The sequence below is a fragment of the Haematobia irritans genome, chromosome 5 (genome assembly GCF_050003625.1).
Source record: "Haematobia irritans isolate KBUSLIRL chromosome 5, ASM5000362v1, whole genome shotgun sequence".
In the NCBI taxonomy this organism is placed as follows: domain Eukaryota; kingdom Metazoa; phylum Arthropoda; class Insecta; order Diptera; family Muscidae; genus Haematobia; species Haematobia irritans.
In genome coordinates this window covers 39,843,507-39,859,065 of record NC_134401.1, presented here as the reverse complement: position 1 = coordinate 39,859,065, position 15,559 = coordinate 39,843,507, and the positions used below count along the sequence as shown (strand labels likewise).

At 36.2% G+C, this 15,559-nt stretch overlaps 1 protein-coding gene across 1 annotated transcript in view; it reads left to right on the top strand.

Annotated features, from left to right (window-relative positions):
* Positions 1-10,648: 10,648 nt before the first annotated feature.
* The window catches only part of Cam (Calmodulin), an 82,137-nt gene continuing 77,226 nt past the window's right edge, over positions 10,649-15,559 (top strand). Inside the window, exons 1-2 of the mRNA XM_075310211.1 lie at positions 10,649-10,790; positions 11,598-11,991. Coding sequence (XP_075166326.1) covers positions 11,989-11,991 — 3 coding nt within the window. The 5' untranslated portion in view covers positions 10,649-10,790; positions 11,598-11,988. The remainder of the gene's footprint in view (positions 10,791-11,597; positions 11,992-15,559) is intronic.

Sequence of the window (15,559 nt, the reverse complement as noted above, 5' to 3'; positions counted from 1 at the left end):
TGAATAGTCTAAGTGAGCTTGATACATCGGGCTGCCACCTAACCTAACCTAATGTTGCAGCTGCCCCCATCCCGTTAAACCCCTGGCAGGGCTTGGAGAACGCTCTGTGCCGCGTCATCATTAAGTTGGCTCTATGTAGGTTCTGTTGATAAGATGTGCAGATTAATGACCGACCTGACTCTCAACAACAAGTTCTTATGTCAATCCTCGCGAAGACCATACTGCACGCAAAGGGACCCTTGGGGTCAACGACATGAGCGACTACATCTACAGGCACAGATAACGGCTCCAAGTAGGGACCCAACCCAAATGTCAACCAAGTATAATACAATGGCGGTAGAAAAGGAACTCATAAACGATTTTAGGAACAGCACGAGAACCCCACCCACGCTCCCCAGGGAGCACACCACGATCTTCCGTGGCAAACCAAAGAAACACAGCGGATAAAGATTTCTCCATCCCTGGAGATAACAGCGCTGAATCGCTTCACAATGGAAGTAAACGGACGGGAAGCTCTCCCCGTCAAGAGTTCATACCAAGGATGAGACAATCAAGTGAAGAAGAAGCGATTGAAAAATGTATAGACGTTCTCAAAAAGATGCGAAATGCGATCAGCAGACATAAGCATGGAAGTCCAAAATAGCGTTTCCGAACTGGATGAACTCTTAGATGTTAGGAGCAAATATCGCAGAAACTGACAGATGGCCGAAAAATATAGAGACGAATCAAAACCACGAACAACGACTTAAAGGAAACGAGTCGTATCAAACCCACCAGATGAAAATCCTGGTAAAAAAAGGCCGGCAGGAGGCAACTTCCAAATACAACTGTAGTGGCGGGAAATACTGAATCTAAAACGTCGATAACACCGAACTCCTATAGGAAGAAAAGGCAGAATGTGAAATCAGAAGCCTAGGAAACGGTCCGAGGCGGTAATAATCAAATTGAGAGAGGGACACAGCTTCGCCAAACGTGCTGAAAAATCTCAGACAAAATGTAAAAAAAATGTATAGAAAAATTTCTCAGTACTGAACCTAGGGAGGAAAGAACTCGTTGTGGAATCGTACCAAATACCCTACGTTCCGCTGTAAATAAGTAAAGTTCCCGCTCAGGAGGGAGGGAGGGAGGGAATAGATATTTCCGAGGGCTTGAATAGTACGAATATTAAACTTGCCTTGGTAGGTTGGCCAGCTACATGGAATTCAAAATACCACATGATTAACAAATAACCCATGCTGAAGATTATTCCATAGTCAGGGTAGGTAGATATGTCAAATAATCTACCTATTTCGGCGGAAATTCCATCTTCCAGCCCTCATGTTTAGCATGCCACGTTTACGAAAACAAAGGATCTTGGCTGAAGGATGCTTTAAGAACGTCACAAACTGGCAGGTTGTTATAATTTCTAAACTGCTCCTGCGACAGCTGAAAGACAACGGCAACAACACCTGAAATTATCTGAAAAGTGAAGGCCAATATTGATCGAATTCCCCGCGGCAGTGTTGGAAAATTTCCTCGCGAGGTGAACCTTTCACGAGAATGGATGCAACGCATATTGAAAAAAGAGCTTGGCCTAGAACCATTGAAGTTTCTCACCGATTCACAAAAAGTTAAACAAGAAGGAGCCAAAGAGTTGCTTCACTATGACCAGTTATTGAATTTGGTTTTCTCAGCTAAGAATCCAAAATGATAGGGTTTAGTACCCACAGAAGTCAGCAGAAATTTTACATTCTACTGGCCAGTAGATCACAAGCGCCGCCCACTTACACTATTCAGTCTACTACGACTATTGTGATACAAAGATTTAGCTTCTTTATTATCAATGAGAGCTGCCTGAATCTGTGTTAAGCTCTTTGACAGGGGACGAACCTCCTTCTTATAGCAGAGACCCGAACGTCATTCCACATTACGGTGAAACCACTTTAGAGAAGCTTTTATACATTCAGAAATGTCACCATCATTAGTGAGAAAGGATTATTCACCGCTGAAAAACTTGTTGGTGTTTGGTCGAGACTGGGATTGACGTTTTGTATGCAAGGCGAGCATACTAATCATAGCACCACGGTGGCTCCCAAATGGTATGGACGGCCGAAACCAATGCCGATAGTCGCTCCCCGCTCTTATTCGTCTACCGTGGGGTCAAATGTCGAATGTTTTTGACATAATGTCCTAAAGACTGTATTGAAGTCCTGGGCAAAACGGACGTTTATCGCTTCATTTCTACCGCACAATGCCCACCAAAATCTCCCGATCTCAATCCGTTGGACTTTTGCCCCTGAGGCATTTCGAAGTGTAAAGTTGACACTAAAAAAATACCAAAGTGTCGATCATCTCAAGACGTCCGAAAATGGGCCAGAATAGCACAGAGCGACTTTCGTCCACTGATTCTAACATTAGATGTTATTTCCGACATTTGACACTGCCCCCGAATATGTTGACTCATCTCGACTCAAATTTAGCCGTCAATTGATCAAAAATATTGATTAAAATAAGAAAAATGTATAAATAATTGTTGTATTTTTTGCCAAAATGTTGAACCTTTCGCGAACAATTGAAATGATCGTAAGATTTATTGTACTACTAATCTCATTACCATTCGGAATACTCAAATTTATATCGGCTTAGCCGTCAAGCCGCCACCGGAGGCAACATTAGGGCTGTTTTCTTTTAGCACTGGATACCCTCAGCCGTGGAGGACTAAAAGAAAACACGAGTACTCGTTTATCCAGGACATCTCCAATAATATGCAACAATGTCATCAGCTGTTTAAAAACAATCGCAGAAAAGAAGTGAAATCTTGTATTTTTAATGTATGAAATGCTCAAATGGTAATAAATATTTACTGCTGCGATCATTTATGACACTGTACCACATTGAAATTCATGTTTTTCGATAATTTAGTCACAATAAATTGCTATTGTGAATCGAAGAAGCGTCACTTTATCAAAATACAATCTGGCAACATCGGCGCGACTTGCACTGATGAGATGTTCTGGATATAACATCAGTGCAACGATGTTCTGGATAGCCCATACAAATGTTGCATCCAGTGCTAAAAGAAAACAGCCCTATTTTAGTGTCAGTCGTCGCCGACAAAAATGGGTCGACTTCATTCTCTGCATCACAGTGAGCCATTGTACGTCAATGTAAATTTAGGAAACGGTGCCATCACCTTTCTAGTCATTGGGGCAGTCAATCCATTTTTCGGAGCATCTTCCTCGGAAGCGGTCCACTGTTTTAACTATTCCTTGTTTCCGGACTGTGTGGAAACGTCACAAAAACTACATCGACTTGTATTTAAACACAGCTCCGAAATGGTCTCAGAGTTGCGCATTTTCAGATTCGAAATTCCGTAAGAAATATCACCCTCAGGACCTTCTGATATCTCGCGCAACATCCATTGGCGGCCTCACCATGGAAACAGTATTACTGAGAGGGGATAAACCACCGCTGAAAATCCTTTTGGTGTGCGATCGAAACTAAGATTGAACCAATCACTCTTTACATATGCTAGACGGACAAACAAAATTTTTTCTGATTCAATCACGAAATTAATTGATCCAATTAATATTTTAATTAAAATGTCTTCCATCACAGAAATGATAGTCTCAATTAAAACAAGTATATACGGCCGTAAGTTCGGCCAGGCCGAATCTTATGGCCAGGCCACCATGGATTGCGTAGAAACTTCTACGAAGGACTGTCATCCACAATCGAATTACATGGGTTGTGGTATCTTAAAACTTCTTAATATCGTTTTCTAAATTGTGAGTTAGTCCATACGTGGTATATATTAGAAAAAAAAAATTATGGAAATTGATATGTAACTTCAAATATGGGAGTCGCTTTTATGGGGGCTATATAGAATTATGAATTTGATATGGACCAATTTTTGTGTGATTGGGAATCGATTTATCTGAGGGCTATAAATAACTATAGACCGAAATGGATCTAGTTAGGCATGGTTGTTAACGGCCATATACTAGCACAATGTACCAAATTTCAACTCGGATGAAATTTGCTCCTCCAAGAGGCTCCAAAACCAAATCTCGGGAACTGTTTATATGGGGGCTATATATGATTATGGACTGATATGGACCACTTTGGCTTGGAAATGTTGGAAGACAACATTTCCGAATTTCTTCGGAAATGTTGTCTTCCAAAGCTGGAATAGTTGCTGGCTTATTTCTGTAGCCTTTAGACTTGACGTAGCCCCACAAAAAATAGTCTAAAGGCGTCAAATCGCATGATCTTGGTGGCCAACTTACCGGTCCATTTCTTGAGATGAATTGTTCTCCGAAGTTTTCCCTCAAAATGGCCATAGAATCGCGAGCTGTGTGGCATGTAGCGCCATCTTGTTGAAACCACATGTCAACCAAGTTCAGTTCTTCAATTTTTGGCAACAAAAAGTTTGTTAGCATCGAACGATAGCGATCGCCATTCACCGTAACGTTGCGTCCAACAGCATCTTTGAAAAAATACGGTCCAATGATTCCACCAGCGTACAAACCACACCAAACAGTGCATTTTTCGGGATGCATGGGCAGTTCTTGAACGGCTTCTGGTTGCTCTTCACTCCAAATGCGGCAATTTTGCTTATTTACGTAGCCATTCAACCAGAAATGAGCCTCATCGCTGAACAAAATTTGTCGATAAAAAAGCGGATTTTCTGCCAACTTTTCTAGGGCCCATTCACTGAAAATTCGACGTTGTGGCTCGTTAGTAAGTCTATTCATGATGAAATGTCAAAGCATACTGAGCATCTTTCTCTTTGACACCATGTCTGAAATCCCACGTGATCTGTCAAATACTAATGCATGAAAATCCTAACCTCAAAAGAATCACCCTTTACTACCACCACGTACCAAATTTCATGGGTGCTGTGGACTGATATGAACCAATTCCTGCATGGTTGGTGGATACCATATACTAACATCACGTACCAAATTTCAACCGTATCGGATGAATTTTGCTCTTCCAAGAGGCTTCGGAGGTCAAATCTGGTGATCGGTTTATATGGGTGCTATATATAATTATGGACCGATGTGGACCAATTTTTGCATGGTTGTTAGAGACCATACACCAACATCATGTACCAAATTTCAGCCGGATCGGATGAAATTTGCTTCTCTTTGAGGCTCCGCAAGCCAAATCTGGGGATCGGTTTATATGGGGGCTATATATAATTATGGACCGATGTGGACCAATTTTTGCACGGTTGTTAGAGACCATATACTAACACCATGTACCAAATTTCAGCCGGATCGGATGAAATTTGCTTCTCTTAGAGCAATCGAAAGCCAAATTTGGGGGTCCGTTTATATGGGGGCTATACGAAAAAGTGGACCGATATGGCCCATTTGCAATACCATCCGACCTACATCAATAACAACTACTTGTGCCAAGTTTCAAGTCGATAGCTTTTTTCGTTCGGAAGTTAGCGTGATTTCAACAAACGGACGGACGGACATGCTCAGATCGGCTCAGAATTTCACCACGACCCAGAATATATATACTTTATGGGGTCTTAGAGCAATATTTCGATGTGTTACAAACGGAATGACAAAGTTAATATACCCCCATCCTATGGTGGAGGGTATAAAAATTATTGAAAGTCAATTAAAAAGTTAATTTTTCAATAAAAAAAAAAATTATTGAAGCTATTAATGTTTGTGATTGATTTTTGTTTTTTTTTTTTTTTTTTATTGAATCAATCAAATTTTTAATTGACTATTTTTTAAAATTCAATTAAGACTTTAATTGGAAGAATTTTCGTGACAAAATGTTTCTGTGTATGTGCAACATTGCATTTCCAAAAAGGCCCAAACGTAAACAAATGTTCGCCTATCGCTTATCGCTATGGTTGTGTTTACACCTGTACCACATTACAGCTTGACTATCAAAAGAAAACAATCATATCGTTAGGTCCAAATATGCACAGTTTATTATTATTTTTAGGAAAATTGGCGATAATGTTATCATTCAAATTCCAAGAACATATCGCCATTGATAAAAACGGAAATATTGTACCCACTACTTGACTCTACCATAACGATCATAAAAAAACACATAAAAGAAAACAAATATGCATGCATTTGTCATCACCGTGCAATGCATAGGCGTGAAAAAAAAAAAAACTAAAAACAACTGCTACCATAAGTTGTGACCCTGGACCCTGTCATTGTTTATGCCAATAAACAAAACAAGAAAGTCTATAAATTTAATTACAGAAAACAAACAAACAACGAATGGAGTACAGAAGAGTACCTATCTATGCACATGAATACTCTTAGTAACACAAACACATACATAGAATAATAAAAAAAAATTGAGAAAACTTCACTACTTACTTTACCGTTAGAAAACCAAGTGTAATTCAAAGAAGAAAGTACTTATCCCATTATAGAGAACAAACAGCAACAACAGTAATAACAACTACATACTTGCAAATAAAGTAGTGGTAGATATACACTCAGAGATGTATGAGACGATGTTATCAGCTCAACATCAACAACGATGATGATGATGATGCTAATACAAAAGCAACTGCAGAGAGTACTGTGTATCACTGTCATTTTTGTCATTCTTGTTGATCGAAGTTCAAAGAGCCGTCATTTAGAACTCAATGATGTATGATGATATATCATATGTACAAAAACTTATCGATGATATATGTACGTACGTACGTACACTTGTTTGTAACAGCGTTTTTGTATCTACTGTTTTACCATATACATAGATTATGCACATTACATTCTTTCTTTATTCGAAAAGTTTGTGTGCATGGCCACGGTGGTTTGGTTGTCTCTCTTTGTGTATATTAGGGTGGGGGGAGGGGGGATACCACGGTGTAAGCAGAGCTTTGTACTGTTGGGCGATGTTCCAATGTTGGTTTTGTAATTTTTTGCAGAAATGCAGACAATACGGAGAAGTGTGTGTATTTATTTTATCTGTACAAAATGTTCTTCTTTAGCATAATTAGGGGAGCATTCTCGGTAAACTCATGCAAAGTGATGGTGAATGACAGAGAGAGAATGTGCGCATGCAGAGAAAAAATCAACATGTTCATATGGGTCATTCATATATAGGCTTGCCAGATTTTAAATTGCCAAAAACCAGTACATTTTTATTTAAGCAATAGAAACAAAAGAAAACCAAATTAATTCAAGAGAAAAATTATTAATAAAATAAATAACAAGTATATACGGCCAGGCCGAATCTTATATACCCTCCACCATGGATTGCGTAGAAACTTCTACGAAAGACTGTCATCGACAATCGAATTACTTGGGTTGTGGTATCTTAAAACTTCTTAACATCGTTTTCTAAATTGTGAGTTAGTCCATACGTGGTATGTATTAGACAATACGTAGAGAGCCAGAATTGAAATATGGGGGTCGCTTATATGGGGGCTATATACAATTATGAACTTGATATTGACCAATTTTTTTGTAATTGGGGATCGATTTATCTGATGGCTATATATAACTATAGACCGATATGGACATAGTTAGGCATGGTTGTTAACAGCTTTATACTAGCACAATGTACCAAATTTCAACTGACTCGTATGAAATTTGCTCCTCCAAGAGGCTCCAAAACCAAATCTTGGGATCGGTTTATATGGGGGCTATATATGATTATGGACTGATATGGACCACTTTTAGCATAGTTGTTAAATATCATATACTACCACCGCGTACCACATTTCAACCAGATCGGATGAATTTTGCTTCTCCAAAAGGCACCGGAGGTCAAATCTAGGGATCGGTTTATATGGGGGTTATATATAATTATGGGCTGATATGAACCAATTCCTGCATTGTTGTTGGATACCATATACTAACTTCAGGTACCAAATTTCAACCGAGTCGGGTGAATTTTGCTCTTCCAAGGGGCTCCGGAGGTCAAATCTGGGGATCGGTTTATATAGTGCCTATATATAATTATGGACCGATTTCGACGGGAAGGGATTTATCACGTGGAAAACAATTGATTATTAAAATCAGCTGGTATTCAATTAAGGGTTAATACAATTGTTGGCCCTTTTTACTTCAAAATGAGACCCAAATGCATACACACAAAGAAAATTTCATTAAAATTGAGCCAACAACACTTTTTTATTGATATTACGAAAGATTTTCGTTTACAGAATGAAATTTTTCGTTAATAGTATGAAATGATTCGTTGATTAACAGAAAATTCGTCATAATAGTGAAAATTTTCGTTAAAACATTTAATTTCGTACTGTTTTCAGTACATTTGAAAATTCGGTATATGTTCTGATTAAACCAGTACGTCTGGTAAGCCTAAATGGGAGCAGTGGAAATTTAAGCGTTATTGTATAGCTTACAAAAAAGTTTGCTTCCGAAAGAAAGAAGATGGTCCGAAAAGCAGTCAGCCTCACCATCTTATGCTTAGTACTAAGTTCGTTTCTGCGAAAAACGAATATTTTCATCTATCTCCATATATAGGGTCTCAAACCCAGGGATGTTACCTTATTTATGCGAAATAATATGCCTGCCTATTTTTTCGTGCGAAAAATTCAGGCTTTCATAACTATGTGCTTTAAAATGTTCAAAGCAAAGAATTCGCATTTATTCCGCGCTAATGCTTAGTACTAAGTTCGTTTCTGTGAAAAACGAATATCTTCATCTATCTTATCTATATAGGATCTCAAATCCAGGGATGTTACATTATTTATGCGAAATAATATGCCTGCCTATTTTTTCGTGCGAAAAATCCAGGGTTGTATAAATATGTGCTTTAAAATGCTCAAAACAAAGATTTCGCATTTATTCCGCGCTAACGTTTTTTATATGGAGTATAACAGTTTTTCGTGCGAAAACGTGATCTTAGTACTAGGCTTAACGCTTTTTATATGGAGTATAACAGTTTTTCGTGCGAAAACGTGATCTTAGTACTAGGCTTAAGCCAAGCATATGGCAAGAGCAATTTACTTCCTGTAGCTTATCCTTAATGAACATTTAATGTAAGAGTTTCCGCGGATTCTGTTGATAAGGCCGATATTCCGAAGCGATATAAAATAGTCTTAAAAACCACTAAAAAGGGCATGAAATTATTTTTTTTTTCGTTAAAAGGCTTAAAAACCAGATCTAGAGTGAAAACAAGCCAAATCGGCGACACTGCCCGTAGGGATTCAAACCAGAATCAAAAAGTCAACTTTTGGACTTATTAAAAATTGCCAAAAACTTGATTTTTCGATAGTTTGAAAAGGCTGGAGTTTTACGAAGATCAAATTTACTATCTTTTGTCTCAAAATTGGGAAATTTCCAGTAATAGATTAATTTGAAATTTGGAAAACCAATGTTTCGACTTTTTTTTTGTATCACGACAGCAGATAAAAACCCAGTTTGTTCATATTCTAATAGAACTATATCGAAAATATATATGATATGATGTTGTTTGTTAAAAGGGTTATAAAATGTCAGATCTAGCGTTAAAAAATACAAATTGGCAACACTGCCCGAGGGAATTCAAATCTGGATCGAAGAATTAACTTTACGACCTTTAAAAATTTCGAAAAGTTTGATTTTTGAAAAAGTCGGTTTCCGATTTTTACGAAGATCGACTTTACGACCTTTCATTTTCCCAAAATTGGTAAAATTCGTGGGCCGAAAAAAGGCTGCTTTGAAGGTAAGGGACAGTGTGATTCACATCAACAACCTTGAAAAGGGTAAATCGATGTCAGCGCTGTACTTCGCGGAATTATTGGGCGGAAAAAAGGAATCTTTCACCATGGTAATGCTCCAGTTTCACATCCCATTATGCCACGGTCAAGACTCTCAAATTGCTACCTCATTCACCGTATTTTCTGATTTGCCCTTATGCGACTTTTTTTGTGTCCAATCAGTCAATTATAAAAACTAAACGCAAGCTCCCTACATTGGAAGAAAAATTATATTTTTACATTAAAGGTGGGTCCCTGCCAGCATTTCAAAGTTCCATTTCGTCCTGTAATGAAATATATAGTTTCTTTTTTTAATATCCACATTTTGTAGAGGAATTTGCTAAGATGGAATTATTTACAATTGTAGTAGAGGTTTTCGTTTCCATGACCCTCTTCTTTATCCAAAGAAAATGGCAACACTGCTACCCTGAACTTCATAAGCTTTTAAATCTTGCCAACCCTCAATGAATTTGTGGAATTGGCAATCTTTAGATATGAACGACTCATAAGCACAAAAGTGAGAGACCCTATTTCCTTGTCATTCATAATCTGTGCAATATCTGCATAGATTTGAGAGAGTTGCAGATTTTGCCAATTTTCCCCTTTTTTCAATTTACTCTCCCAATGCAGATTTATATGTTGTAAAAATACCAAGCGAAACGGTTAAAATGAGATTATATTATCGGTAGGGGAAAATGTATGTGGAGAGAAACCAAAAAATACGCGGTATTTTAACTACTTTTCCCAAATACCAAGGTGTTGGTGGCGACGGCTCCCAACAAGCCTCAAAAAAAAAAAACGCACAAGTAGGCACTCTCTCATTTATTTATATGGGGCTATTACATTGAATTGAATTATCAAGAGGTATGGGAGAAGGGGTAGCTCGAAAACGAACAAAAGGGAATAAAAAACAGTGAAACAGCTAAACGCAAAAGAGTCGTACATTTTCAGCTCAGTTGCAATTGTGTTGTTGACCGTGCGAGTTCCCTTTAAATTTTACCGTGAGAAAAACACAGAAAGAATACATATATTTGAAGCAAAAAATTTTTAAAGAAAAATATATATTCTAAGAAAATTAAAAATAAACAAAATATAGCGGGTATATATCATCATTACTCACCTTTTCAATTAAAATGCAAAAAAAAGATAAACGATACGAAAAAAAGAAACTTGCCGAATAAAGAAAATTACACCTAAGAAACGACGGATGAAGAAAAATTAATATGAAATTGAAAAAAAAAAAAAACGAGAAAATCTCAAGAAAATTCACTTCTCTTCTTCAGAGACAACAACATATTCTTCTCAACAAAAACAAAAATATAATTAACATATTCTGTCTGGGTGCTTGGAGTCTAATTTTTATTCTCTATTCGATTTGTTTTTTTTTTTTTATTTGTTAAATTGGAGATTGTCCGTCTGGCTGGCTATTAGTAATATGGAAAATAATTAATCGTCTCGGAAAAGTTTTGTTGTAGAAAGTTCTTTTTTGCTACTTAACTCCGTGGCAAATGTTGCCACCTTTTTGAAAATTGTCATTGGTTTTTTTTTGTGTGTAATGAAAACACGTTTTCCTCAAAATCAAAGCCTAACGGATGAAGTATGTATTTCATTATAAATGATGAGCAATTTTTGTCTTATTCTTTTCTCTAATGATTCACTCGCATTACTTTATGCTCAGTTCTCATAGCTTCTCTTGTGCCCCCATATGTCATATATGTTGGGGTTGGCAACCCCATAATCATTAAGTCGTTTTCTTCAATCAAAAAAATATAAAAAAATACCAAAAAAAAAGAGAAGCTGCTAATAAGAAATAAAAAACATCAGCTACTTTAGGGTTTTTTTCATTTTAATCCCACAACCAAAGAAAACCCGAATTCATGGCAAAAACGTATTTCTTTTTCAGCAGTGTTGACCCTATATAAGAACGAATTGAAAAGAAAATTTGTTGTAAAAGAAATACCTACCTACCCCCTCTCTCGATCGCTCGTACTCTCTCTCTGTGAACGTCATCGTGAGCAGAGACACCGTCGCCGCAATCAATAGCAGCAGTCAGCAGTACACTGTCAGTTTAACCGCTGTAGTGTGTACCAGCACCACCACCGGAGAGAACTCTTAAGGCCGTAAGACTTATAACGGAAGCATTTTCTTCACACACATCCACATCTACTTCAGCCGTTAGTAGTTCGAAATTCCAAACCGGCGGATTTCCAACTACTTATAACTACAGCAACAACAAAACCAAACAGCTTTAATTTAACACAAAAACCCCTACCCCCCAACAAAAACAAACACATAAAATGGTGAGTAGTAAAAACCCTTACAGATCATCAAGAAAATTGCAAAAAAAAAATTAATTTTCGCTTCGTCCGTTCACAAACCAAAAATGAAACAAAAAAAAAAAAAACGCAAATTCTCTATGAAAAAAAGCAAGATTTATTATTTTTATTTCGAAATATATTTTTCGTGTGGTGTGGTCAACAAACAACAGTTTTCGTGTGTGTGTTTTGTGTGGATTTTTTTTTATATAAAAATAAAAATGTATTTATATTATGCGTATATCACATGTACCACTACTTGCATACGGCGAGTCATACTATACAAGTACCAAGTTTCATCCAGAAATACTTGTGGTTCAATGTTTCATTGTGACGATTCAGCTTTTTTAACCTTAACTTGATGTGCGAAATCGAAAATGTTTCAATTTTGCTGGAAATCTATGGACTTTCTCCGTGTGAAATGAAGCAGCTGTCAAAAATTCCATTTTCGAGGTAGACAACAATCAACAAATGCCAAAAGTTTAAAATGTTTAATATCCAATCGGCTATTGTCACTATGAAAACCATATAAAACGATTCTAAGGCCTTCTAAGTTTGTGTTTTCACCAAGGATGCTCTCTGATAAAATTGCGAAATTTGTCCAAACCATATGTAAAGAATTTAAAGTTTTGCCAAAGTTTCTAATATGGATAATTGGCCCTTTGGGCTTATATTAATTTCAAAGGTATGACTATTTTCTTTGTGGTTGCTTTCTTATGGAAACAAACTCAAAAATGCTGAAATACCCTAAAAGGCTCTAGGAGAACTCTGCTTTTATCACAATTGGGTTTGCCATCCACATTATGCTCAAAATCTCATTTTTTCGAGATTGGCAAATCGCTTTTCTTAAGAGAGCGAAATTAAAATGTCAAAAAAGGAGGATATTACGAGAATTGTGTGAACGCAATATAATACCCATCTGATCAGACAATACAAAGATTTCCAACTGGAATGTAAGAAAATGTGAACAGTGCTGAAGAAATAACCATAAAATAACAGTGGTTTTGCAGCCTCAAAGAGAATCAGGACAGCATTTTATTAAAAAGTTTTTTTAAATTTATTTTTCAGTCAATATATGCCCAAGGTATTAAAATATTGGGATGGAATAGGCTGCAAAATCCAAAAATTGGAGATCTAAGAATAACCAAAAAAATCTCAGAAGCCAATCAAAAATAAGCGATTCAAGGACTTTTGTCATATAGCTTTGACGAAATTGTCAACTATTACAAAATGTATTACGAGGAAGCTATCAATAAGCAATGGGCCACTCTAAAATCCTTATGTAGACTATAAACCTTAAAATATATTTGTTTTTGCTTACAGGTCCCACATCCATATAATCTTATTTTGTTGAAATACAACAAATGTTCAGCACAAAACAAATATGTTAATTGTCTGCTACATACAAAAATGCATATTTTCTTAACATGTTTGAAATATTATCTCATTAAAATTAACCCTTCATAAGTAGACATCTCACAAATATGGACAAAATTAAGGTAACCGTGGGTTTTCACTTCTGAGAAGTATCATTGTATGAATTTTCAAGGAGGTGTTCCAACAAAATTCTAGTCTATTTAGAGAAACTTCCAATAAGAAACTGCAATATATTAATTGGACGCGAAGGCTTCTGTGTGACAATTCTGAATTAATGAAATTTAATTCTGTACCAAGTACTACACAGATTTAACGATCATATTAATGTACTTCAAATAGCCAAGTATGCTGGACACATTTTTAATGTCTAAACAATGCAATTTCCAAAATTATCAATTTTTGGAATTACTCTCCCATCTCATTAAATCTGCATTAAAAAAGGACAGTATTTTTGATGCTCACACATAAATGGTACTATTAATACCGTTAACGTTACCTGTTTTAAAACCCCACAAGCACATCCAAAGTTTCATATGGAGCTCATCAATAATTCCCTAAGGTTCCATTCTCCTTAAGAATTACACGGCAAACTGCGATGTAATTCCTTGATAAGTTTTTTTTTATCCTAAACTCAATAGGGGCACCTCCAAGGAAAATTTCGTTCGCTTGCCAATCAACAAAAATAGTTTCGCCATTTATTTCTAATGGAAGCAAAATCCAGAATAACACCCCTATTGAATTTTTATCAACTTTCCCAAGATTTATACTTTTAATTGGCTCTACAAAGACCATATAAGGTCATATGCTGATTGGAATTAAAGTACTACACCTAAAGATATGTTTATCATTTTTAGATTTTCAATGTTGACAGCTGTTTACTTATCAGTTCTTTTATAGAGAGGGTTAATGATAACATTTGAACCTTTTGAATTTCTTTTTGTTCCCGAATATAACCAGATTATACTAGAGAAAGGATAAACCAAACCACTCTTGAAAAATTTATTGTTCCATTGAATCTGGTCTTGAATCCATGAACCTTTGTATTCAAAGCGGCCATTACTCCAAGGCGAAGTTACCCGACACTAGCTAATGTTATAATCTTAGGTTGCGGTCACTGTGAAAATCATTAAACTAAAAACTTTCAACTATCCAAAAATTAATTTATGACTAAGGGTCTTTATTAAGTTCGCATTAACGCACTAAAATAACCATGTTTTCAAGGTTACTTTAGCAATTTATTTCACAGAAAATAAACGTTTCAATAGTTGCATTGGATAATTTTATGGTTTTTGCAGTTTTAGTTTTGATATTAGTGGCTAAACTCAAACTTTGTAATGAAATCGAAGTTTAAATTAATAGTAAGGTCAACACGATGAAATTTTTGTAAATTACATACATATGTAAAATTATAAATCCTTTCATACCAAATATCAGTGTAGAATGGAATAATAGTGAGGGCGAGCTATGATTATGTACTTAAACAATCTTGTCTTCGGAGCTATAGATGGACCTACACCCAAAGAAATTTGTTAGTAGGGACAGCAGAAAAGTCTGCTAAAAAAGGGACAGCAGACACTGTTTGCTGAAATAGCAAACATTTCCCGCTATTTTTTAAGCTCGATTACATGAGTGTAAATATTTTCAATATTGGAAAATTGCTTTTATAATCTTTTACCTGTTTTTATTTCTTTCATATCTTTATTGATGAATACCTCTACATTCATTAGTTTCCTAGTTTATGTATACAAATTCCAATTATTGTAGAAAATTTTAGGATATATTTTTGGAAAACACTACTACCCTGCCAACATTTTTTGAATTTGGGGGCGCTTCTGAGAATCCCCACTACGTCGAAAACAGGCGTATACGATATCCAAAACTCGTCGGAAAAGCGCCGTCACTGTTGAGAAGTTGTACCACGCCAAGTTACTACAAAAAAGTATCAATTATTAGGTGCCTTTTTTAATAAATTTAGAACGACGCCAATAAGAGCCCCTTCAAACAAACAGAAAAAGTGCATTTTAAGATAGTTGTAAAAGAATCATTGTGGTCAAGTAAAACACGATTGTTTAGATGATTATTAATTTTATTAAACATTTATAAATTCTCGTAAATATAACATTTATACGACTATCACATCACATTTAACATATTTTTATGCATTAATAAAATATTG